At 36.1% G+C, this 27,253-nt stretch overlaps 1 protein-coding gene across 3 annotated transcripts in view; it reads right to left on the reverse strand.

The window, feature by feature from the left end:
* Ankrd28 (ankyrin repeat domain 28) overlaps positions 1-27,253 on the reverse strand; it is a 202,538-nt gene that overhangs the window by 141,508 nt on the left and 33,777 nt on the right. For 2 of the 3 annotated variants that reach the window (XM_071619273.1, XM_071619269.1), the window contains one exon: positions 22,229-22,301. The exons of the other annotated variant lie outside the window; for it this stretch is intronic. In XM_071619273.1, the coding sequence (XP_071475374.1) occupies positions 22,229-22,246 (18 nt within the window). In that variant the 5' untranslated portion in view covers positions 22,247-22,301. The remainder of the gene's footprint in view (positions 1-22,228; positions 22,302-27,253) is intronic. 3 annotated transcript variants of the gene reach the window in all.

Genomic DNA, 27,253 nt, shown 5'->3' on the forward strand with positions numbered 1-27,253 from the left:
ATTTAGCAAGATCTTGTCTCAAATATAAATAAATAAATAAATAAGAAGAACTGGGGATATAACTCAGTGGAAAAGCACCCTTGGACTCAATCCCTAGTACCAAAAATAAATAGGTAACTAAAATACTTTTAAACCAAATTACAGATATACGAATATTTTAACATACTACCTTGGCTGGGTCAAACATATCATCTTAACATTTGAAATATCTAAAAATAAACCATATAACAGCATTATCCTCTATGTCACCTCAGGGTTTTTTATCCCCCAAATGGAATGTCTTTTTGTATAGATAATTTAAACCTGTTCCAAAGTATCTAGAACCTAAGTTCACCTACTCGGGGTTAATCAAGTACAAACCATTCCTTGCTCTAGATCAACTTCAGTATTTAGATTCTGCCTACCATAAAAGCAAGTTCCTTAAAAGCAGGGTCTTTGTTATATATAATGTTTGTTCCTTCTCACTTTCTTCCACCTGTAAATAATTTCATTGAAATTCATTCTACGATGTTACAAGACTCTAGAGTGGCATTTTTATTAAAAAAAAAAAAAAAAAAAGGCAATCCGAAGACATAGGAGGCATTAAAGTGCAAAACCATGAGTTTAATACTTCTAATAAGTGAACTAAATCTCAGAGGTGAAAGACCAAAAAAATAAAAACAATAAAGGGTAATGGCTAAAGTTAAGGGATAAGTAGCCAGCCTAGATCTCAAGTTCAAATTCTGATTCCATCATTTACTAGCTATGTTGTGTCCTAAGGCAAGTTAAAATCCCTGAGCCCACGTTTCTTCATACTTATAACAACAACCTCCAGAGATTTTTATGAAGAAAAACACTTTAATAGCATGATGTTTGAGAATGTAAGCTTTGTAGTCAAATTGCCTGGAATTCAAATCCACTTCCCACTAACTAACCTGACCTTGCAACCTTGAGCAAGTTACTTAACTTCTATGTTCAACACCTAAGTAATATTAACAGTATGTCACTGTCATACTGTTGAATATAATAGCTGTGAAATTAAAAACTTTCCTCCATTTTCCAGAAGCCTCAACAGACGGCTAAAAGCTTGTCATAAGACTCCAGTAACCAGGCAAGTGCTTACTTAGTACTGAATACATATTCAAGAAATTAGAAATGAAGGAGATATTTCTGAGGGAAAATTACTGACAAAGATTTTTCAAACTCCAAGTCCAACAATTTTTGTATCCCCTAATGAGTGAAACTGCAGGAGAATGTGATTGTTTTTTCTTTAGGTCAAATTAGATTAGGCTTCTTTTTGGGGGGGTGGGGGTGGGAAGGGAGACAAGTTCTTTCTATGTTGCCCTGGCTGGCCTCCAACTCCTGAGGTTAAGTGAACCTCCTCCTGCCTCAGCCTCCCAAGTAGCTGGAACTACTGCTATAGATCACTGTGCCCAGCCAGATTAAGTTTTTAATAAACAAACAGGTTCAATCCTAACAACTTCATAACCCTTCCATTCTTTTTTTTTTTTTTTTTTAAATAATTTAACCCTTCCATTCTTTATGTAAAATGTATCCTATCAGGAGCTTATTCCTACTATTCACAGAATTATGTAATGTTAAAGTACCTATTTAAACCTGAATTTTACTGATAAAAACACAAGGCTCTGAAACATTATTATTTTTTAAATATTTATTTTTTTGTTACAGGTGGATACAATATCTTTATTTTTTATTTTATGTGGTGCTGAGGATCAAATCCAGTGCCTTACAAATGCTAGGCAAGTGGTTTACCTCTGAATAATAACCCCAGCCCTCTGAAAGATTATTTTTAAAATTTCTTTTTTTTCCTTTCTATATCAGGATTAAAACTAGGGGCAAGTTGTAGCTCAGTGGTAAAGTGCTTGCCTAGCATGCGTGATGCACTTGGTTCGATTCTCAGCACTGTAAATAAATAAAGATAAATAAATAAAATTGAATAAAGGTCCATCAACAACTTAAAAAAAAAGATTCAAACTAAACTTCAACTTACCCTTTCATATCTGTAAATTCTATACTGATAATCATGGAATAAACATTGAATATCTCTATCCAAAGAACTCTGAAATCTTAAACACTTCTGTTACCTAACAATTCCCTAAACAATACAGCATAACAGAAGTGTTTAAGATTTCAGAGTTCTTTGGATTTTGTAATATTTGCATAGATTTTACCAAAAGTAAACTGTCAAAATCCAAATTTTGAAATGCTCTGTAATTCAAAACTTCTTGAGTGTCATGAATGACAGTACCAAGAGCCAAATTATTCTCCAAGTATATATAGTTGGCTCTCCGTAGCTGTAAGTTCCACATCTACATATTCAACCAACTATAAATTAAAAAGGGAGGGTGGGTGGTGGGTATTCTGTCTATATTGAACATGTACAGACATTATTCCCTAAATAACACAGCATAACAACTATTTACATAGTATTTATATTGTATTAGGTATCATAAGCAATCTAGAGTTGTTAAAGCACACTTCAAGGATGTGCATAGGTTATTCACAAATACTACACCACTTTATACAAGCTATACTTCCCAAATGGCTAATAAGTAATGTCATTTAAAGATCTTAAGTGATTAGATCTCATTGGTACATTATAATGGTAATAAGTAACAGATTGTTAGCCCTTCCAATACTACCATTATATATTGCATATTGTCAACGTATATTAATATTACATGTGTTTTTTGCAATACTGTTATTATGCATCCTTTTTTTGGGGTCATCCATTGAACTATAAAATCCAGTTTTTAAGTAGATATAGAGCCTCCCAGAATAGACTACCTTTCTCAGCCTCCCTTATAGACCCTCCTCAATTTTATTTGAAGTCTAGTACACTAAAATAATCTGAAAATACTTAGCCAAGAATATCTTATTTTAAAAATATTCACCAAAAATACTGTAGCATTGACTCTACAAATATTTAATGTTCGTGTTTCTACTATATACACCACACCAAGCCATTACAAAATATGTATCATCTTCACCTTCAAAGGCCTCTGCCAACTTTAATGGTATAATAAGAGAAAAACTAACCAATATGAAGTAAATACACAAAATATATTGAAAAATAAACCATATTATTAAATATACACTGTATATGCCACAAATTCCACCATCATCAGAAAGAGAACAGCATATAAAGATACTTTCTAGGGGCTGTGGATGTAGCTCAGTTGGTAGAGTGCTTGGCTTGCATGCTCAAGGCCCTGGGTTCAATCCCCAGCACTACACACACACACACACACAAAAAAAAAAACACAACAAAACACTTTCTAACTGTCCATTCTCTAAAAAAGTGAATGCTTTTCTAAAGCTATCCATAGTAAACTTCACTGTTATTTTTCCTCCTTTAATTTATTGGAAAGATGCTTTCTCAGAGGAACCATTTAACATCAAAACTCACTCCTGATTACCACATTTTAAAGAAAATAGTTGAAAATTTAAAACTATGCTTTATAAAGCATGAATGTTTAGCTACCCAAAGCTTACAGCATGTCTAAAAGAAATACAATGACAGCCACATTTATAATTTGAATTTTCAGTAACCACATTTTAAACAACTGGTAAAATTGATTTTAGCAATACTTAATGTAACTCAACATGTTCAAAATATTATTTAAACTTGTAATCAATATAAAAGTTATCAGATATTGTAAGTTTTTTTACAAATCAAAATCATCAGATATTTTGCATGTTTTATAGTCTTTTAAATTTGTTATTTTATAAGTATGGCATATCTCAACACTTAATAATTAATTTTCACATACGTAACTGATGATCTGTATTTAGATTTTACAAATTTATAGCTGTTGAGGTACATGCATGCCCAAGTTGTTTGAATGTATTTAAAGTTTTCAAAGATTAAGCCAAGTATCACTTTTAGTTTCAATTAATTAAAATTAAGAATCAAATTCTTCAGTTACATTAGGTAGCTACATTTAGGTACTGAATACCATAGGGTATAACACTGTTTTTTTGTTTTGTTTTTTAAGGACAAATGAAAGAAAGAAGTGGACTGACAGGTAAAGGAACAGCACAAAGATGTAGAGAAGGGACATGCTTTCCATTGGGGGAAAAGTAAGATCAACAGGAAACATCTGGAGATACAACTTCTAGTTGGCCAAAATTAAGATGTAGTTTTACTATTTCATATTCTTAGAGTATATGGTTTTCTTACATTTGACATTTCTTACATTTTTCTTGTTATGAAATGATTTTCTTTAGTCAGTTTTAAGATGAATTACTGCTTAGTGACTTTTCCCCCTTTAAAAAATCTCCTCAGCCCCCAGAGTATCCCAATAGTGTATTGAGATTAATTCATAATGGTGGGGAGATGCTGAGATTTAATTTTTCTATATAATACATAGTATACTGCTGGTTATCTAATTACCAGCCATCAACCCCTTCCTTCTTACAGACTACCCCAAGTCTGTTTGGATATCCATTTCTATATCCCATAAGACTTTGGGAAATCTTGAATAATATAAGCTGATCACAGTAATCCTATTCAACCCAACAGTAACTCATCTGGGAAGAAACATGTGATCTGAGCCAGCTTGGCGCTACATAAGTCAGGGAAAGTCAGCTTGTAGAACTTCTAGGAAATTCTTCCTTGTACCTAAAAAGGGAAACAAAGAAATTCCCCCTTGTCCTGAACAACGGTGTATGCTTGATGGTGCCACTTGGTATGGCAGATATTTTCTGACTGTGAAGAGTTATCCTATCCAGTCTATGCTGGGTCTTATAGAGAGAAAAGCTGAAAGAAGCCTAGATTCTGTGTGACAGCACTGAGTAAATGAATCAGTCACTCTAAAGTCACCTTTTAAAAAATCTTGCTGTTTATGATAAGTCCTTTTATTGTTTTTATAAAGTATTTTCAGTTTAGAAAGTCCTGATATTAAAGAAGAAATATTCTATTACACAGAAAAGTAGACATTCTGTGGAAAGTCCATTAAGATAAAATGATGAGCCTCACTCGGCGCAGTGGCACATGCCTGCAATCCCAGCGACTCAGGAATCTAAAGCAGGAAGATCAAAAATTTTAAGCCAGCGGATGGGGATAACTCAGGTGGTAGAGAAAGTGCTTGCCTTGCATAAACAAGACCCTGGGTTTAATCCTCAGCACCACCAAAAAAGGAAAAAAGAAAAAAAAAAAAGGAGCTCAAAATCAGCTTCAAGCAACTTAGCAAGGCTCTAAAGCAACTTACTTAGTGAGACCCTGTCTCTAAATAAAATGTAAAAAAGGGTTAGGGATGTGGCTCAGTGATTATGTGCCCCAAGCCTCAGAATTAACATCAGAATTATACTGAGTCAAAAGTTTTATAGGTATCCTTGCAATACTGAATATAGACAAAAGTCCAAAAATTTCTACAATAATTGATAGGAACTTTAATAACCCCATGAGTCAGGAATGGACTAGCAATCTGACAGGAACTTCTTTTTTCCTTTTAAGACATTCAAAACTGGAGGAGATAGCGACGCAGGGATACAGCGCTGCAGTTTCTGCCAGCCGTGCAAGCACCGTACTCAGGGCTGAATTCTGGGTTCGAGACGGGGGAAGGAAGCGGTCCATCTCGGTTCTCCACACCGGTCAGACCACAGAGGAGGCCAGCAGCCACCATGTTGGAAAGCTGACGTCACCATCCCTGTTTTCGACTGACCGCAGCTCATTCAGCCATAGAACAGGTAATTTCAGGCTGCCATTCGCCTGTGGCTTGCAGACAGATAACTAGGGTTCAGTGCCTGGGTGCTTCTTAGAACCTGATCTTATCGGAGCGAACACCGAGCGCGGGGCGGCCGAGTTCCGGCTCCCGGAACCTTCCCGGAACCGCCCTGGCCCAGGGCTGCGGAGCCTGCGGAGGCTGCTTCTTGGACCCTGCTCCTATCAGAGCATACACCAAGCACTAAGCGGCCGAATTCCGGCTCCCGGAACTGAGCCCGCGGGGACTGCTTCTTGGAGCCTACACTTATAGGAGCTTACACCGAGCACGGAGTGGCCGAGTTCCGGCTCCCGGAACTTCCCTGGCCCGGGGCTAGGAGCCAGCGGAAACTGCTTCTCGGTCCGGGTCCTGCTGAGGGCCGGTCAGGACTCACCCGGTGCTTTGGTTGCCCGGCAAGGGGAATGAAATGCTGCCATTCGCATAGGATACCAACATGGCAGAGATCTGATGTCATCAGAAAGCGGCGGAGGAGAGAACTTCATCAATACCAGCGGCGACATAAACAGTTGGTCTCCTGGTAGGGGGGGTGAGGCACAGACACCCGAGTCTCCTCAATTTGTCGTCGAGCCAGAGGGGAGGAGCCGGGCCACCGCCAGCGCCCGGAACAGGCCCAGCGGCTCGCCAGTGTGGTGACCGCGTGACCCCAATTGGAGAGGGGGCGGAGCGGAGCCGCCACCCGCACCCGCAAGGTGGGCAGACCCGCGACCCAGTGGTACATGGGCGTGGTAGGAGGGGCAGGGCAGAGCCGCCGTTCGCGCTGGCAAGGTAAACAGACCTGTGACAGCCTGGCGGGTCAGGCCCAGTGGCCTGCCAGTGTGGTACACACGTCACCCCAACTGGAGTAGGGGTAGAGCAGATCCTTCTCCCACGCCCAGATCAGGCCCTGCCGGTGTGGTGGTCACGTGACCCCAATTGGAGTGGGGGCGGAGCGGAACCGCCACCCGTGCCCGCAGGGTGAGCAGACCTGTGACCAACCTGCAGATCAGGCCCAGGGGTCCGCAGGCATGGTAGGAGGGGCAGGGCAGATCCGCCGCCCGCGCCTCCAAGGTAGGCAGACCTGCAACAGACCGGCGGATCAGGCCCAGGAGCCTGCCGGCGTGGTACACACACCACCCTAATTGGAGTAGGGGCAGAGCAGAGTCGCCGCCCGTGCCAGGAACAGGTCCAGCGTCCTGCAGGCGGGGTAGTCACGACACCCCAATTGGAGTAGGGGCAGAGCAGAGCCTCCACCCGTGTCCGAAAGGTGGGCAGATCTGCGACCGACCAGCGGGACAGGCCCAGTGGCCTGCCGGTACGACAGACACGTCACCCCATTTGGAGTAGGGGCAGAGTAGAGCCGCCGCCCGCGCCTGCAGGGTAGGCAAACCTGCAACCGACCGGCGGATCAGGCCCGGTGGCCTGCCGGCGTGGTACACTCGTCACCCCAATTGGAGTAGGGGCAGAACAGAGCCGCCGCCAGCGCCCAGAACAGGCCCAGTGACCTGCCGGTGTGGTAGCCACGACACCCCAATTGGAATAAGGAGAGAGCAGAGCCGCCGCCCGCGCCTGCAGGAAAGATACGCAAGCAGTATGAAAAGACAAGGAAAGAAAGGACCACAAGCAATGCAGGTCAACGCAACTTTAGAAGAGGTAACAGCTGCAGCAGATGGAATGCCAGATAAAGAATTCAGGATATACATGCTTCAGATGATCTGGAGTATCAAGGAAGACATTAGACAGCAAAATCAGACAATGAAAGATCACTTCGACAATGAATTACGCAAACAAATCCAGGAAGCAAAGGATCAACTATACAGGGAGATAGAGGTTATAAAAAACAAACAAACAGAAATCCTAGAAATGCAGGAAGCAATAAACCAACTTAAAAACTCAAAGGAGAATACTACCAGCAGAGTAGAACACTTAGAAGATAGAACATCAGACAATGAAGACAAAGTATTTCAACTGGAAAAGAACATAGACAGCTCAGCAAGACTGTTAAGAAACCATGAGCAGAACATCCAAGAAATATGGGATAACATTAAGAGACCAAACTTAAGAGTCATTGGGATACAGGAAGGTACAGAGCTCCAAACCAAAGGAATGAGCAGTCTATTCAATGAAATAATGAGAAAACTTCCCAGACTTGAAGAATGAGACAGAATCCCAAATCCTAGAAGCCTACAGGACGCCGAATGTGCAAAATCATAAGAGATCCACAGCTAGACACATTATAATGAAGATGCCCAACATACAGAATAAGGAGAGAATTTTAAAAGCTACAAGAGAAAGGAAGCAGATTACATTTAGGGGTAAGCCAATCAGGATAACAGCTGATCTTTCAACACAGACTCTGAAAGCTAGAAGATCCTGGAATAACATATTTCAAACACTGAAAGAAAATGAGTTCCAACCAAGAATTGTGAATCCAGCGAAATTAAGCTTCAGGATGGAAGATGAAATTAAAACCTTCCACGATAAACAAAAGTTTAAAGAATTCGCAGCTAGAAAACCATCTCTTCAAAACATCCTCGCCAAAGTATTACAGGAAGAGGAAATGGAAAATAACAATGAAAACCAACAGTGGGAGGTAGGACAGTAAAGGGGGGGGGAATAATCAAAGAGGAAAACAAACCATGTCTAGTAACAGAAATAAACAAATATGGCTGGAAGAACAACCCATATCTCAATAATAACCCTAAATGTTAATGGCTTAAACTCACCAATTAAGAGACACAGGCTAGTAGAATGGATCACAAAACAAGACCCAACAATATGCTGCCTACAGGAGACGCATTTGATAGGAAAAGACATACACAAGCCGAAGGTGAAAGGTTGGGAAAAATCATATCACTCATATGGACTTCGGAAACAAGCAGGAGTGTCCATACTCATATCAAATAAAATAGATTTCAAGCCAAAGTTAATCAAAAGGGATAAAGAGGGACACTACATACTGCTTAAGGGAACCATACACCAACAAGACGTAACAATCATAAATATTTATGCCCCAAACAATGGTGCAGCTATGTTCGTCAAACAAACTCTTCTCAAGTTCAAGAGTCTAATAGACCACCATACCATAATCATGGGAGACTTCAATACACCTCTCTCGCCACTGGACAGATCTTCCAAACAAAAGTTGAATAAGGAAACTATAGAACTCAATAACACTATTAATAACCTAGACCTAATTGACATATATAGAGTATACCACCCAACATCAAGCAGTTACACTTTTTTCTCAGCAGCACATGGATCCTTCTCAAAAATAAATCATATATTATGTCACAGGGCAACTCTTTAGACAATATAAAGGAGTAGAGACAATACCATGCATCTTATCTGATCATAATGGAATGAAACTGAAAATGAACGATAAAAGAAGGAAGGAAGGAAAAAGCATACATCACTTGGAGAATGAACAATAGGTTACTGAATGATCAATGGGTTATAGAAGACATCAAGGAGGAAATTAAAAAATTCTTAGAGATAAATGAACACACAGACACAACATATCGGAATCTATGGGACACATTGAAAGCAGTTCTAAGAGGAAAATTCATTGCTTGGAGTTCATTGCTTAAAAAAAGAAAAAACCAACAAATAAATGATCTCATACTTCATCTCAAAATCCTTGAAAAAGAAGAGCAAAACAACAGCAAAAGAAGTAGAAGGCAAGAAATAATTAAAATCAGAGCTGAAATTAATGAAATCGAAACAAAAGAAACAATTGAAAAAATTGACAAAACTAAAAGTTGGTTCTTTGAAAAAATAAACAAAATCGACAGACCCTTAGCGATGCTAGCGAAGAGAAGAAGAGAGAGAACTCAAATTACTAGCATACGGGATGAAAAAGGCAATATCACAACAGACACTTCAGAAATACAGAAGATAATCAAAAACTATTTTGAATCCTTATACTCCAATAAATTAGAAGATAGTGAAGGCATAGATAAATTTCTTAAGTCATATGATCTGCCCAGATTGAGTCAGGAGGATATAGAAAGCCTAAACAGACCAATATCAACTGAGGAAATAGAAAACCATAAAAAGACTACCAACTAAGAAAAGCCCAGGACCGGATGGGTATACAGCAGAATTTTACAAAACCTTTAAAGAAGAACTAATACCAATACTTTTCAAGCTACTTCAGGAAATAGAAAAGGAGGGAGAACTTCCAAATTCATTCTATGAGGCCAACATCACCCTGATACCTAAACCAGACAAAGACACTTCAAAGAAAGAAAACTACAGACCAATATCTCTAATGAACCTAGATGCAAAAATCCTCAATAAAATTCTGGCGAATCGGATACAAAAACATATCAAAAAAATTGTACACCATGATCAAGTAGGATTCATCCCTGGGATGCAAGGCTGGTTCAATATACGGAAATCAATAAATGTTATTCACCACATCAATAGACTTAAAAATAAGAACCATATGATCATCTCGATAGATGCGGAAAAAGCATTCAACAAAGTACAGCATCCCTTTATGTTCAAAACTCTAGAAAAACTAGGGATAACAGGAACATACCTCAATATTGTAAAAGCAATCTATGCTAAGCCTCAGGCTAGCATCATTCTGAATGGAGAAAAACTGAAGGCATTCCCTCTAAAATCTGGAACAAGACAGGGATGCCCTCTCTCTCCACTTCTGTTCAACATAGTTCTCGAAACACTGGCCAGAGCAATTAGACAGACGAAAGAAATTAAAGGCATCAAAATAGGAAAAGAAGAACTTAAATTATCACTATTTGCAGATGATATGATTCTATACCTAGCAGACCCAAAAGGCTCTACAAAGAAACTATTAGAGCTAATAAATGAATTCAGCAAAGTGGCAGGATATAAAATCAACACGCATAAATCAAAGGCATTCCTGTATATCAGCGACAAATCCTCTGAAATGGAAATGAGGACAACCACTCCATTCAAAATATCTTCAAAAAAATAAAATACTTGGGAATCAACCTAACAAAAGAGGTGAAAGACTTATACAATGAAAACTACAGAACCCTAAAGAGAGAAATAGAAGAAGATCTTAGAAGATGGAAAAATATACCCTGTTCATGGACAGGCAGAACTAACATCATCAAAATGGCGATATTACCAAAAGTTCTCTATAGGTTTAATGCAATGCCAATCAAAATCCCAACGGCATTTCTTGTAGAAATAGAGAAAGCAATCATGAAATTCATATGGAAAAATAAAAGACCCAGAATAGCAAAAACAATGCTAAGCAGGAAGTGTGAATCAGGCGGTATAGCGATACCAGACTTCAAACTATACTACAGAGCGATAGTAACAAAAACAGCATGGTACTGGTACCAAAACAGGCGGGTGAACCAATGGTACAGAATAGAGGACACAGAAACCAATCCACAAAACTACAACTATCTTATATTTGATAAAGGGGCTAAAAGCATGCAATGGAGGAAGGATAGCATCTTCAACAAATGGTGCTGGGAAAACTGGAAATCCATATGCAACAAAATGAAACTGAATCCCTTTCTCTCGCCATGCACAAAAGTGAATTCAAAATGGATCAAGGAGCTTAATATCAAATCAGAGACGCGCCGTCTGATAGAAGAAAAAGTTGGCTACGATCTACAGTCGGTGGGGTCGGGCTCCAAATTCCTCAATAGGACACCCATAGCACAAGAGTTAATAACTAGAATCAACAAATGGGACTTACTCAAACTAAAAAGTTTTTTTCTCAGCAAAAGAAACAATAAGAGAGGTAAATAGGGAGCCTACACCCTGGGAACAAATCTTTACTCCTCACACTTCAGATAGAGCCCTAATATCCAGAGTATACAAAGAACTCAAAAAATTAGACAATAAGAGAACAAACAACCCAATCAACAAATGGGCCAAGGACCTGAACAGACACTTCTCAGAGGAGGACATACAGTCAATCAACAAGTACATGAAAAAATGCTCACCATCTCTAGCTGTCAGAGAAATGCAAATCAAAACCACCCTAAGATACCATCTCACTCCAGTAAGATTGGCAGCCATTCTGAAGTCAAACAACAACAAGTGCTGGCGAGGATGTGGGGAAAAGGGTACACTTGTACATTGCTGGTGGGACTGCAGATTGGTGCAGCCAATTTGGAAAGCAGTATGGAGATTTCTTGGAAAGCTGGGAATGGAGCCACCATTTGACCCAGCTATTCCCCTTCTCGGTCTATTCCCTAAAGACCTAAAAAGAGCATGCTACAGGGACACTGCTACATCGATGTTCATAGCAGCACAGTTCACAATAGCAAGACTGTGGAACCAACCTAGATGCCCTTCAATAGACGAATGGATAAAAAAAATGTGGCATTTATACACAATGGAGTATTACTCTGCATTAAAAAATGACAAAATCATAGAATTTGCAGGGAAATGGATGGCATTAGAGCAGATTATGCTAAGTGAAGCTAGCCAATCCCTAAAAAACAAATGCCAAATGTCTTCTTTGATATAAGGAGAGTAACTAAGATCAGAGTAGGGACGAAGAGCAGGAGAAGAAGATTAACATTTAACAGGGATGAGAGGTGGGAGGGAAAGGGAGAGAGAAGGGAAATTGCATGGTAATGGAAGGAGACCCTCAGGGTTATACAGTGGAGGGGGTAGAGAGAGAGGAGGGGAGGGGAGGGGAGAGGTGGGGAGGGGGGAGGGTGGAGGATGGGAAAGGCAGCGGAGCACAACAGACACTAGTATGGCAATATGTAAATCAATGGATGTGTAACTGATGTGATTCTGCAATCTGTGTATGGGGTGAAGGTGGGAGTTCATAACCCACTTGAATCAAAGTGTGGAATATGATATGTGAAGAAATTTGTAATGTTTTGAACAACCCACAATAAAAAATTTAAAAAAAAAAAAAAGACATTCAAAACTGACTACATATAAAGTAATCGACAGAGCTAGGGATGTAGGGATTTTGCCTAGCCTATGCAAGGACCTGGGTTTGATTCCCAGCACCACAAAAATAACAAAAGGAATTAGCAGAGCTTAACTATGAATTGACATTTAGTTACAAGCATGATTTTTAATGTATTTATTAGGGTCATAAAAACATATTTTTAAAAAGAAACTCCAGGGGCTGGGGATGTGGCTCAAGCGGTAGCGTGCTCGCCTGGCATGCGTGCGGCCCAGGTTCAATCCTCAGCACCACATAGAAACAAAGATATTGTGTCCGCCGAAAAAAACTAAAAAATAAATATTAAAAAAAAAGAAACTCCACACCTGAGGCACATTAGAATCATATTTTCTTTCTTTCAACAATAGAAATTGCTATATAAAATTACAGCACTCTTTGATAAAAGGAACTAAAGAATATAAATAATGTTCTACACAGTCTGAGTCATTATTTGAATTTTAAAATAGTATGTTCAGTGTTTGTCTCCACCCTTCTAAGGTTCAGAAAGACATGAATCATAAGTATTTCCCAAACGATAGTTACTTTGGAATAGAAATGATATATGCACTCCCAATTTGTATGTGAAATAACCAGTGTACACTTCAGCTACTGATCTTTCTGCACTCAGGAGAACTTCTTGGATGTCTCATATAATTATTGCTTATAAAGGTAAATACTGGGTAACCATAGCAACTTATTTTTAAATTAAAGATTTTCTCCCTTCAGCTTTTATAGTGCAGTAACTTGATACTAAATTTACCCCAGGGTCACCACATTATAGAAACCAGAAAGAACTGTAAAAAACCTTGTCTCATTTTTTTTTTTTAAGAAGGGCAAAAATTCTGCCTCTTTAAAATAATTTTACACCCTATATTATTTGTAATATTGGGGCTAAGTTTTCTCTAATATAGGTGGCAAATGAACTTTAGGGTCTTATACATCATAGACAAGCACTCTACCACTGAACTATACCCACGCCCAAGCCCTTAGAAACCAAATTTTTAAATTTTATTTATCCTAGGTTTGATAAAACACAAGTCAAATGCTAAAGGTGCTGCTAATCACATAAACCTTAGCTAAACATTATTCTTAATTTAAAAGAGATCAAAGGAAACCTCTAATTCAAACTGGCCTTCAATCCAGTCTGAATGATGAGTGACTGTGTTTAAACTACCTCTTAAGGTAATAAAATTATGAAAAAATCATTTTAAAAAATATTAATTTATATATATACTTGTTAAAATATTTCTCCTTTTTCCTTCACTTTTTGGCATATTAGCTATATTCCAGAAAACTTAACTTGTGCTGTTTGACTTGTTAAATTTTTTGTTTTTATTCTTTTGAAAGAATTACCTTTTAAAGACCTAAATCTGCAAACAGTCACCGAAATATTGAATAAGACCTTACTTAAGTTCTTGTACATAACTCTTAAATCTATGCTTTCCTAGAAAGCCCATTCCACATTTGGTTTAACTGAAACTTACTATTTTCCTAAGCACATACTTTTCTAGCATTAGCTGTTCTTTATATCTTGGGAATGCCTATGTGTATATGTTGGGAGGAAGGAAAGGAGAAGAATGAGTATTCCCCTAGCCCTCCATTTTAATTTTAAAATGCTACCTGTCTGTCTGCCTGTAAAAACACTGCTTCTTTTTAAGTATACGCCACCTGACTAGGTAACCCTTTTTTCATTTCTTATTCCCCAGTTCACCTGGATCATAGCTGTCTGTCATCTAAGTTATCTCATTTCCTTATAGATAACATTTTGAACATCATACTATCTATTTAACAACCTCCACCCCAGTGATCATCTGTACTTGGTCCTAACAAACAGCATGCCATATATCAGAAAAACAAAACCTTGGCATTTTCTTCCAATGGCTTAATTTCTCCACCATTATGAACTAATCACAACACACTAACACTGGAAGATACTCTGAAGGCTCTGCAGATTTTTAAAAGAGGGGAAAAATCACTTATTCATACTTAATCTTAAAACAGGCTAAAGGAAATCATTTTATAAATGTCACTTATATAAAAAATAAAATGTCAAATATAAGAAAACAGTATACTTTAGAGCATGAAATAGTAAAATTACACCTTAATTTGACTTACTAAAATGAAGATTTTATCTTCAAATGTTTCTTCTTATTCTTCTTTTTCTCCTCTATGAAAAGCAAGACTAATTACTAGACATTGGCCAGACCCCATCTAGAGTGATGAATGAGACTAGAAGATATTCAAGGAAGGCAGCCAGAATGACAGTGAAATCTAGAAACCATATATTTCATAAGAGCCAATAAAGTTAAACAAGTTTTGCTGGGAAAGGAGTCAGTGAAATATGTCAGCTTTGAAACATATTAAGTATTATCACAATAAAGAGATACCAGATTCTACAGTTCTAAAGAGAAGACTAGGATCCACAAATAACAAACAAGAGGATAAAAATCTGGTTCAATGTAAGACACTACTTTTTCCTAATGTTTTTTAAAATCTGAAGATGGAAAAGGATTGGATACTCACACGGGGAAAGTACATCCCAGATAAACCATAGCTACCATGGTTGGAGGCACTTGTAACAACATGCCTGCAAAGTAGTTTTGTTTTTGTTTTGGTGGTGGGGAGGGTCAGGGTAGTTTTTAATCCTGTTTTCATGGATCAAAATCTGAGCTAAACAAATTAAATACTGAAATTACAAAGCTAAGAAGTAGGGAAAACAAATCCAGGTTTATCAGTCTCTACACATCACACAACTAAGAGAAGTTACATAAGTCACTGTTAAAGAAGCAGAGTTTTTAAATTGGTGAGAAGCAAGTATTACCTATTTGAAGACCCATTCAAAGTTAAGATGCCAGAAACAAAAAAGTATTACTTCCTTCCATTTGTATTAATACTTTCTAGTTTAAAACTGCTTTCACATCTATTCTCATTTAAGCTAAGTTTAGATAACATTAATTCTTGGCATTCTAAACTTCAGAGAGAAAAAGGACAGCAAGTTCCTTCTGTTTTACCTCCAAACATGCCTGTATTTTCAATTTTCCCCCTATGCTCTTTCATTTATTCAACAGTCATTTATTAAAACAATTCTTGGACAAGCCAAGTACCAAACCCCAATAATGATTTGATAGGGAGACTCAAATCTGCAAATGGTCTCCCCATTTGCAGGGAAAAAAAGAAAGTTCATTTTTAAAAGGATTCAATTTCTTGGGCTGGCAAGGGTAGAGTGCTTGCCTAGCATGGATGAGGCCCTGGGTTGAATCCCCAGCACCACATACAAAAAAAAAGTATCCAACTTCTTATAGATCTTACTTTGTTAATTTTGATTTCTTTCCTATATAACTTGGATTTTAAAAATCAGCCCTCAGGGCTGGGGATGTGGCTCAAGCGGTAACACACTGGCCTGGCATGCGCAGGGCGCTAGGTTCGATCCTCAGCACCACATAAAATAAAGATGTTGTGTCCACCGAAAACTAAAAAGTAAATATTTAGAAATTCTCTCTTAAAAAAAAAAATCAGCCCTAAATGCTGTCTCTGTTCTTTTGTCTTGGCTTACAGAAAAAATTTCTGCCTCCTTATCAAGCTATCACTACATTTTTTAATAATGTCATTCCATTATAATCTGGTTTCCTACAAACTAATCAAGTAAAATTACTCTAAGGTTACCAATGATAATCTACTGCAAAATTATTATTACTCAACTATTCTATAGTACTGAATATCAATGACCTTTATTAATAAATTCTCTTCCTGATGCTTTTTCTTTTTTTCACCTATTTTTCTAAGCCTTCTTTTTTGGATCCATTCACTTGGTTTTTCTTTTATCACCCATTTTTTAAAATTCTAGTTGTTAATGTGGTATATGTACACATGGAATATTACTCAGCCATAAATAAGAATGGAATTATGGCATTTGCTGGCAAATGGGTGGAGAATATTATCCTAAGCCAGTCCCCAAAAAACAAAGGCCAAATGTTCTCTGATATGTGGATGCTAATCCACAACAAGGGAGGGTAAGAAAGTGTAAGAAGTTCACTGGATTAGACAAAGGGGAATGAAGGGAAGGGAAGGTGAATAGGAACAGGAAAGATAGTAGAATAAATTGGACATAACTTTCCTATGCTCATATATGAATACATGAACAGTGTAACTCCAAATGATGTGCAACCATAAGAATGGGATACAAATTGGAATGGGTTACACTCCACATATGTATAATATGTCAAAATACACCCTACTATCATGTATATCTAAAAACAACAAAAATAAATAAACAAACAAAAATACCAGTTCTTTTCAGAAAGCTGCTTTTCTTTCTTTTCATCTACAATCTTCTTCTAGAAAATCTCATGCCAAAATTCAGCTTATCGTCTCTATTTCACTCCCTTCAAAGTGTTCTTTTTCTGAATCTCCACGTTGATTAACAGTAATGGCATTATCATATACACAATAATCCAACACACAGTATACTTCCTTTAATTTTATCTCCTATTTCCAATCACTAAGTTTTAAGCATTTTACTTATTATCTTCCTAAACTCTCTTTACTCACAGTGATCTACTTCACACCCACTTCGGTTCTTTTGAGCTATCATAACTACCTTTTAACTGGCTCCCCAACTCTTGGCTGTCCTTCTATTTCTATACATCCTTGTGGCATTCCTTCCTTTAAGGAGTGCCTCTGGTCTGCAGACACACGAGAAACCCAGGCCTGGTGAGAATACTACCTAACCTCATCCACATGTCATGTCTACTTTAGGAATGAGCACATGACTGAAAATAGACAAGGTTTTCTTCAGGACTTCACTTTCCTGCCAAGGCTGTCATGAAAAATACTCTTTTCTTTTGGTATTGTGGGTAACAAAAATGTAAGTTAAATTGCCCATAGAAGTAGAGAGGAGAATACCACTATCATCAAGTCCTGGATCTACCTCCGCCTGACCAATAAATAAATTCCTTTTACATTTAAGCCAGTTTGAATTAGATTCCTGTTATTTTTAGCCAGGGTGCTGATTAACAACTCTGTATCACAAGTTTATTTTCTAAAATAGAGATTACATTATTTCTCTGCCTTTATTTAGCCAATTAAAGTACAGTATCCTAATGACTTCCACCACTACCATACCTGTAAGTTTCACATACAGCAATGTGCTTGTTGCAATTCAAATATAACATACCATTCTCTGCAACTGTTAAATTGTTCTCTGTGCTCTCCTTTTACCTCCTTACGTACAAAAGATACGGTATTTGAATAAAATAAATTGGAAAGGGGTTTTGAATGCCACAGTAAAGCATACATTTTCACTCCCTTCATACCCTTCAGAATAAAGGGAATGTCATTAAAAGATTTTAAGTCAAAAAATGACATAATCAAACTTGTACAGTGAAGAAATTACTGTGGAAACAGTATCGTGACATAAAATAAGGTGACGCTAACAGCAAAGAAGGCCTTACATAAGCTATTTCAAAAATTCTTACAAAAGGCCCATGGAAAGATAATGAAAGGAGTAAACTGGGACTTTTCTAGGGGGAAATAAACTGTGGACAACTATAAGTAGCATCAATAAATTTGTCAGACATTAAGCTAGTGGTTATATTTTAATCTTATCTTTTTAACTTTTTTATATGTATTTTTAGTTGTAGATGCACACAATACCTTTTATTTATTTATTTGTGTATTTTTATGTGATGCGGAGGATCAAACCCAGTGCTTCACAAGTGCTCTACCACTAAGCTATAACCTCAGCCCACTTATCTCTAATTTTTGCAAAAAAAAAAAAATATATATATATATATAAGAAAAAAATTTCTTATTAAAATATACAAATCAAGATTTATTTTTTAAAATATTTTTTAGTTGTCAATGGATCTTCTATTTTACTTATTTATTTATATGCTGTGCTGAGGATCGAACCCAAGATCTCTCACATACCAGACAAATGCTCTCTGCCACTGAGCCACATCCCCAGCCCATAAATCAAGATTTAAATGACAACCTAAATGTTGACCAATAAAATAATGATTTAAAATATAATATATACTCTTACAATGGAATCACATATTATATTTAGAAATAAAACAAAAAAAAAATTTTTTTGCAGTGCTGGCAACTGAACCTCAGGGTCTTATGTGCTAGGCAAGCACTCTACCACTGAACTACACACCCTCAGCCCCTATAAACCACTTTTTAAAAAGGTTTCTAAAACCATGGGATCATACTTCTGTATACAAAATAATCTTAATTATGTTAAATAATTAAAGAGGTTTTCTGGTTTGTTTGTTGTTGTTGGTACCAGAAATTGAACCCAGGGGCTCTCAACCACTGAGCCACAACCCCAGACCTTTTTATTTTTTGAGAAAGGGTCTCACTAGGGCTGGGGATATAGCTCTGTTGGTAGAGTGCTTGCCTCACATGCACAAGGCCCTGGGCTCAATCCCCAGCACCCCCCACCCAAAGTAGTGAAGAAAGGATCTAAGTTGCTCAGGGCCTTGCTAAGTTGCTGAGACTGGCTTGAACGCTTTTGATCCTCCTGTATCAGCCTCCTGAACCACCTGATTTTACAGGTGTGTGCCACCGCACTGCAAAGTTTTTTTTAAAAGCAACAATAGATCAGTTATGCTAGCATCAAGATTACGGGTAATTTATTCTATCATTCATATGTTCACATATTTAGTTTTTTTCCTAAGAAATTTTAGTTCTTAATCAAGATTCTTATTTGCTAAACTTAATCACTTATGGGCAAGAAAAATACAGCCTAAAGGGTTAAATGACAAAAGTGTCCACTATCAAAACTTTCTTAAAATTTAGTTATACATGATAGCATAATGCATTTCATTTCACTGTATACAAATGGAGCACAACTTTTCATTTCTATGGTTTTACAGGATGCAGAGTTGCACCATTTGTCCGTCTCATTCTACCATCTTTACCAAAACTTAAAACATTGCCTATATTAAGAATTACTGCTATGAAGCAAACTGATAAAGCCAAAGTTATTTAACCCAGAGCTCCTGTGAACCTTGAAGACAAACCAAGGCTGTTGGGCCTTTAAGCTTTCTCAAGCCAGACACAATAGCACATGACTACAATCCCAACAATTTGGAATACTGAGGCAGGAGGATCTCAAGTTCTAGGTCAGCCTCAGTAACTTAGGAAGACCAGTCTCAAAAAAGAAAAGGGTTGGGGATATAATTCAGCAGCAGAACACCCCTGGGTTCCATCCCTAGTACTGCAAGCAAAAAAATAAAATAAAATAAAACCATTCCTCCAAAGCTATCAAATATAGCTAGCGAAGAGACTATAAGAAGGGTAACTTAAGATGCTTGTTTTCATAACTTTGTTTCTTCCCTGAACTGAAAATCTCCATAGTCTTGTTACAACCTCAAATGAATTCTACACACATCTAAGTATTCAACTCATTCAAACAGAATGATTGGCAAAAAGTCATTTGGTAGCTTAAAATGCAGAATTTGAATATAATATCTGTGAAAAACAAGGCTTCAATGAAGGAGTTTGAATGGCTACTGGTTAGGAGAAAAAGACAAATGATCAATCATCAAGGACAGTTTTCAAAACCAGAGCTAATTGTATTTTTTAACATCACAAATTTTAAAAATGGTGGTTTTATTATATGACATTTAGTATTACCTATTTAAGTCACGATAGGGTGCTTGTTTCACATGTGAACACCCTGATTTTGACACCAAGCACAAAAAAAATAATACTGCCTAAAAAATTGAAACATCTAAAATATTTAAAGGAGAGATCAAGGATTATATTAGAAAATAGTCAGATATAGCTCTTAGTCACTTCATATACAAGTGTTTTTTTTAAGTACATACATTTAACTTGCATATTATAACATGTGCTGATTATTTTACTAGTTGAATTTGCTTATCTGCATATAACCACAATCTTAATTGCATGATGAATTTCTGAAATTTGTTTTAAAATCATAAGTATTCAATCATACTAAATGTACAGATTAACAGGCTTCACTGTGACATTTCCATACATGCACACATGCTGTCATTTTATCCACCCTCCCCACTACCTTCTCTTGGTCGTCCTTTCGTTCCCTTTAACAAAGTTTAGTTTACAAAAACCAATGCAAAAGCACCATCAAGTGGTAAAATACGGTAACTGCAATGTGTATACACAGATGACAGAAAAAGCAATTACATCTCAGGACTCTAAATGGTCTTCAACGTACATTATCAGTAAAGAAAAAATGGGCTATATGAAATTGATGGTGTTTTCTATTTGTTACTATTTTTCCAATCAAATATCATCCCTACTATTGAAAGTTTTACAGGCTGCTTGGTTTTCTGTCTTGTCCACTCATGACTCAAATGCCAGTTTTAGGATAGGGCCATTACAAGATTCATCCAAAGCCTTTATTAAGACAGAGGCTGTAAAATGGTTTCTATATAAAATAAAGTGTGTTAGGAGAGAAATTTTCAATAGATTTCTAGTAACCCAACAGCCACCCCAGGTAATAAAAATGAGTTTTATCCTATGAACTTTAAAAAACCAAACCAAACCAAACCAAACAAACAAATGTGGTCATGTGGTAGTTAATCTAAGCCTTTTTGAACAAAGGTCAGGAAGATTCAGTTATACAGACATTAGAATTTTTAATACAAATCTTGAGTGTGATCATATTTACTACAATTTAATGTTCCAATAATCTCATACTTTCCTACAATAGATGGATAAAATCTCTCCATCTTCAACATAAAAGCTTTCTAATCACCTCTTCTTAAAAACAAAAAGTTTAATACAACAAAGAATAAATTATAACAAAAACCAGTAAAGGTGATTTAAAAAAAAAAATTTGCTTTAAGTCTATTTAATATCAAATGGTATTACTGTTTGGCAATTATAAGATTCTTAAATTTAAAGGACTACAGCTTTGTAATGATGTGAGAAACCAATTATTGGGCCATAATTCCTTCTTTCATATTCTATAAATCTTTGAATATGTTTCAATTTCAAATGAGAAGCTTAACAAATGATACCCAAGCTATCAAACAAACATATGATGTCTTTACTAGTGCTCTCAGACTAACATCTCTAGGGTTTAAAACTACTTTCATAAAAATACATGGGTCATTCAGATCATCAAGGTCCTCCAATGATTACTAAATGACTGATAAAGTGTGTGCACCACAGAACATTTAACATGCGAGAGAATGAGCTTTAAGCTCATTGGATAACAGGATGAAAACATTTAGCAACTTATTAGATTTTTCAGGACAAAATAAAACTAATCAACTAGTCGTAATACCATTCATCATTTTCAGCTATTTAACATTTTATTCTCCAAGCCACAACAAAGAAATATCAGCTTTATAAACCTCCTCCGCTGAAAACAGAATTTGAATTTAAAAGTTGCTATATATCAGTAAGTCTTCTATTACCACTGGGCCCACTATTACACATAAAATAAAATGTCTCCAACAAAGGATTTTGCCTGATACTAAGTAATTATTCACATTTAGTTAGGTATGAGTTTACCTTGTAGGAGGCATAAATAGCAACATACTAATGAAATACAAAGAGCTGCCTGTATTACTTCAGAGACTACTAGAAAATAACCTACCATAAAAGGAATTCCCATACTATTTTCCTCTGGTAGAAGCAGTAGTTGTATTGTTTCAATTCCAATCACAGGCCTGTGGCAGAAAACAGATATCAAAAGCGAGAATATGCTGATGCTAGAAATGAAGGGCTATGTTACAAATAACTACTATCTTTTAAAAGCCCTGAATTTTTACATAATACTTAAAATTTACTTTGCATTTTACTAATTCAGAAATTTAACTTTATCCTCTTATCAAGAAAGAAAATTACTATTCTGTGTAAGACTTAAAAAAAAAAAAAAAAAAGGCTTTCTCTATACATAAAACAATCTTTACTGGATTCCCAGAAGAGACTGTAAAGGTGAATTTCTTAAAATTCTTAACAAATTGTCCTCAAAATTCTTAAAAACACATACACACAAAAACCTATTTAAATGTATTCAATAATATATGCAACTACTTACTAATTAACAACTGTTTATTTATCCATGGGATGTCAACCTAAGAAACTGCCTATGAAGTATAATAAAATATTCAATTTTTAAAGTTCTCAAAATGTAAAACATTCATTTTAGAAATACATAAATTTAATAAATCACAATATCATCTCCCACAGATAAACACTGGTAGTTTCTATGTATATTCTTTTTAAAAATTCTGGGATAATGTATTATTTAGTAATGGGCTTTTCCCCAGCTGTCTTCACTCAACAATGTGAATTTTACTCATGTCCTTAAATATTCCTTTATAACACTCTGAATGACTACATAAAGTTCTATTAAAAAATAATAGCTTACTGGACTAGGGTTATAGCTCAGTGGTAGAGTACTTGCCTCGCATGCATGAAGCCCTGGGTTCAGTGCCAGCACGACGTAAAAATAAACAAATAAAAATAAAGGTATTATTGTCCATCTACAACTAAAAAATATATTTTTTAAAAAAAGTAATAGCTTACTAAAACATGGTGGCACATGCCTGTAAGCCCAGCAACTATGGAGGCTGAGACAGGAGAATCACAAGTTTGAGGCCAGCCTCGGCAACTTAGTGAGACTCTGTCTCAAAAAAAAAAAAAAGGCTGGGGATATAGCTCAGTGGTAAAGCACCCCTGAGTTTAATCACTACCACCCCCCTAAAAAAGGTAATGGCTTATTGTATATAACCAATTTATTTCCTAAGATTAAATATTTGGGTTGCTTAAAAAAAAAAAAAAAAAAAATATGGGTGCTTGCCTAGCATGTATGAGGCCCTAGGTTTGATCCTCAGCACCAAATAAAAATAAAAGTATTGTGTCCAAGTACAACTAAAAAATATTTAAACAAATATATAATGAATAATTTTTCTAAGAATAACATATTTTATACAATAACTATCCCAGAATAAAAGTAAAATTCATACCAGCTAATTTTAGTGAAGTTTGTTTTCTTTTTACTGGGGATTGAACTCAGAGGCACTCAGCCACTGACCCATATCCCCAGCCTTATTTTGTATCTTATTTAGAGTCAGGGTCTCACTGAGTTGCTTAGAGCCTTACTTTTGCTGAGACTGGCTTTGAACTCATGATCCTCCTGCCTCCACTGAGATTATAGGCATGCACCACCATGCCAGACTGAAGCTTATTTTCAAATAAATAAAATGAGGCCTTAAATAATTATAAAGCCTTAATTTTCAGGTGCAATGACCTGAAAAGAACAAATGTCAGAATTAAATTCTCTATTTAAAAATAAACAAAAAAGAGGCTTCCAATCACAGTTATTAGTCCAGAAGAACCATGGGTTTTTAATCATCTTCATCATAGTAATTATCTGCTAATGCCCTCCCATGCTTTTCCAAAATAAGAAGAAACCATTCTATTCACTCTGGAGAAAGAAGGTTAGCTTTAGTTCTAAATATACTAAAATATGTTATTTCTCTTTTGTCAAAATTATTTATGAGCAAATTAAGTTTATGGAAAAAAATCACATGAATATTATTTTTAGTATATGCTCTACAGTATGTGATACACCAAGTAATATAATTATTGCCATTTGGTGGTGGCAAATATAAAATAAATTTCCTCTCTATTTATTGCATTATTAGCAACACAAAGGCAAAATATTGCCGGAGTTCCATATTTTATACAAGAATTTCAAATGCAAAAGGGGGCTTTATAGGTTTTCACAATTCATTTTAATCTTATATTAACAGTTAAGCTGAAATCTCATGGGCAAATTTCTGATCAACCTTCTTGTACAACATCATTTACCAATAAAATTTAATTACCTCAAATATTATGGGACTCTTGACATTTATCAAACAGCATGTAAATTCAATGACTTTTTCCTCTGTACTAAACTTTTTGTAAAAATTCTTTTGTAAAAATTACATTTTTCTCCCTTTAACCAAAGACAGCTAGCTAGCTTAGCATCCTACCGTCACAAATACTTATTCAACAACTGTTTGTTAATAACTACTTTTTTGCTAAGTGCAAGGATTATAACATTGAACTGGAGAAATTTTTTCTGGCTTCATGAAGCTTACACAAAATCTTCACGTCTTTGGTCCTGATTTGAAATATGGGGTAGTAAAACACCAGCCCTCCACCTATAATTTACAATGAAAAAAATAACAAGCACACATGAAAAAAATTAGAGTAAGGAAATACAACAGTTTTTTCCCCCTATTATGACTTCCTTAATAGTTTTCTGCTGAAATACTGAATTATTTCAGAAGGAAAAATGTTTGGTGCCCTTCAACTAAAATATTTAAGTTAAAAAAGTATGCAGATAACCTTCTCACACAAAATTATCACAAAGCAAAGTATGCCTCACTCCTCAGTAATTTATATAATTACTGCCAAAGAAAGTGTCAAGAGGCGAGGATCACAAATGAATTCAAACTGAGATTAAAGTTGTACATAATAGATTTATCACAGAATTAAACATATCCTAAGGCTGTAAAAGCCCAAACTTCCTCAGAGTGAGCATTCAAAGCAAGGAGGGGTTGTATCTCATTCACATCAGTATACACAGCTCTATGATTTTGCTTAAACATGTGACAAGTGACAAACATTTTCTCATGAATGAACATTTCACATACTAATGATTCTACCTTCTTGGCAGAAGTACTTTTTTTGGGTTTCGTTTTTTTGTCCCAACTAGAAACAAGATTCTTGTAGGTTATAAACTAATATCATCAGTTTCACACAGTCCAAACTAATACAAAATATTTATAACATAAATTCCCAGAAGGTAGGTACCACTACTTACTCCCATTAAAAGCCCATCCAATCTACTCAGGAAGAAGTAAATGTAAAAGGTAAAACTACAAAGCAGTGTAATAAGTACCTTCATAGAAGTCCTATGTATACACGTCTGTAAGAAGGAGAAATACATACATGCATACAAGTGTATTAGAAATCATGAGATATACTAGTCAACAAATGATATCAGGAAATTGGTAAGCAACTGAAAAAAAATTCCTTTCAACAGAATTCCTTTGCCAAGTGATCACTAAACTGAGATTTACATACTTAAAAAATATAATAAAAGTACCAGGAAAGTACTGACTGATTTCAACCTAAGATGGGAAACATGGCAGGGATGTTCTTCTCTCTTACCGCTCATAGAAGATCTAGAACTGTAATACAGCTATAATAAGAAATAAAAGACCAATAATTTAGAAAGTAAAGTATAGAACTGTAAACATGAGAGTCTCTGTAGAAAATTCCATGGAATCTACATAAAAGTTCCTATAGGTAAATACATAAATTTAGCAAACTTATAGGTTATAATTTTTATTTCTACATACTATTAATGAACTAGAAATAAAAATTTAAAGTATCACTTGTAATAATGATACTATTCATAATAACACCAAAAAAAACAAAAACAAACAAAACAACAAAAGACCCAACCTGGAAATACTATGGTATTTAACAAAATGTGTTCAAAATCTTTATGTTAAAAACTACAAAATAGAGACTGGGGGGTATAACTTAGTGAAACAGCACCTTTGCTTAGCATGCTTGAGGTCCTGGGTTTAACCCCAACAATGAAAAAAAAAAAATAAATAACAAACACCAAAAAACTACAGAATATTGGTGAAAGAAATCAAAGAAAATGTGTTTATAAGAAATATAATACTCATGAATGGGAGGACTCAATATTCTTAAAATGTCAATTTTTCCTCATTTAATCCATACATGAAATGCAATCCCACTCAAAATCCCAGTGGGCTTCTTGGGGAAGAAATCATTAAAAGTTACTCAAAAATTCACACTGGGGCTGGGGATATAACTCAGCTGATAGAGTGCCTGCCTCACATGAACAACGCCTTGGGTTCAATCCCAAGCACCACCAAAAACAAAACAAAACACTAAATGGAAAAGGACCTTAAAGAGCCCAAAACAAATTAAAAAAAAAAAAAAAAGTTTGGGGTTGGGGTGCTGGGGTTGTGGCTCAGTGGTACAGAGCTTGCCTAGCATGTGTGAATTGAAAGTTCCTAGCACGCACATAAATGAATGAATAAAATAAAGATCCATCAACATCTTTAAAAAATAAATAAATAAGCAAGGCACATAGTGGCACTGTAAGTCCAGTGACTCAGGAGGCTGATACAGAAGGACTACAAGTTCAAGACCAGCCTCAGCTATTTAAAAAGACCCTATCTGAATATAAAAATGACTGGGGAGGCTAGGCATGGTGGTACACACATGAAATCCCAGTGACCTAAGAAGATGAAACAAAAGGATCACAAGTTTGAGGTCAACCTGGGCAACAAAGCAATACCCTGTATCTAAATAACAACAACAACAACAAAAAACGGCTGGGGTTTAAGTTTAGTGGTAGAACAACCCTGGATTCAATCCCCAGTAGTTCAAAAATGAAAAAAGGATAAATAAAGCTGGAGGATTCACATTATCAGAAAGATATAGCAATCAAGACACTGTGGTACTAGAGGACAGATAGATCTATAGAACCATACAAATGCAACCAATAGATTTTTGACAAAAAGTACAACAATAATTATTTTAAAAATGAATACTTTTTCCAACAAATGAACAACAC

This window comes from Marmota flaviventris, chromosome 1 (genome assembly GCF_047511675.1).
Source record: "Marmota flaviventris isolate mMarFla1 chromosome 1, mMarFla1.hap1, whole genome shotgun sequence".
NCBI lineage: Eukaryota > Metazoa > Chordata > Mammalia > Rodentia > Sciuridae > Marmota > Marmota flaviventris.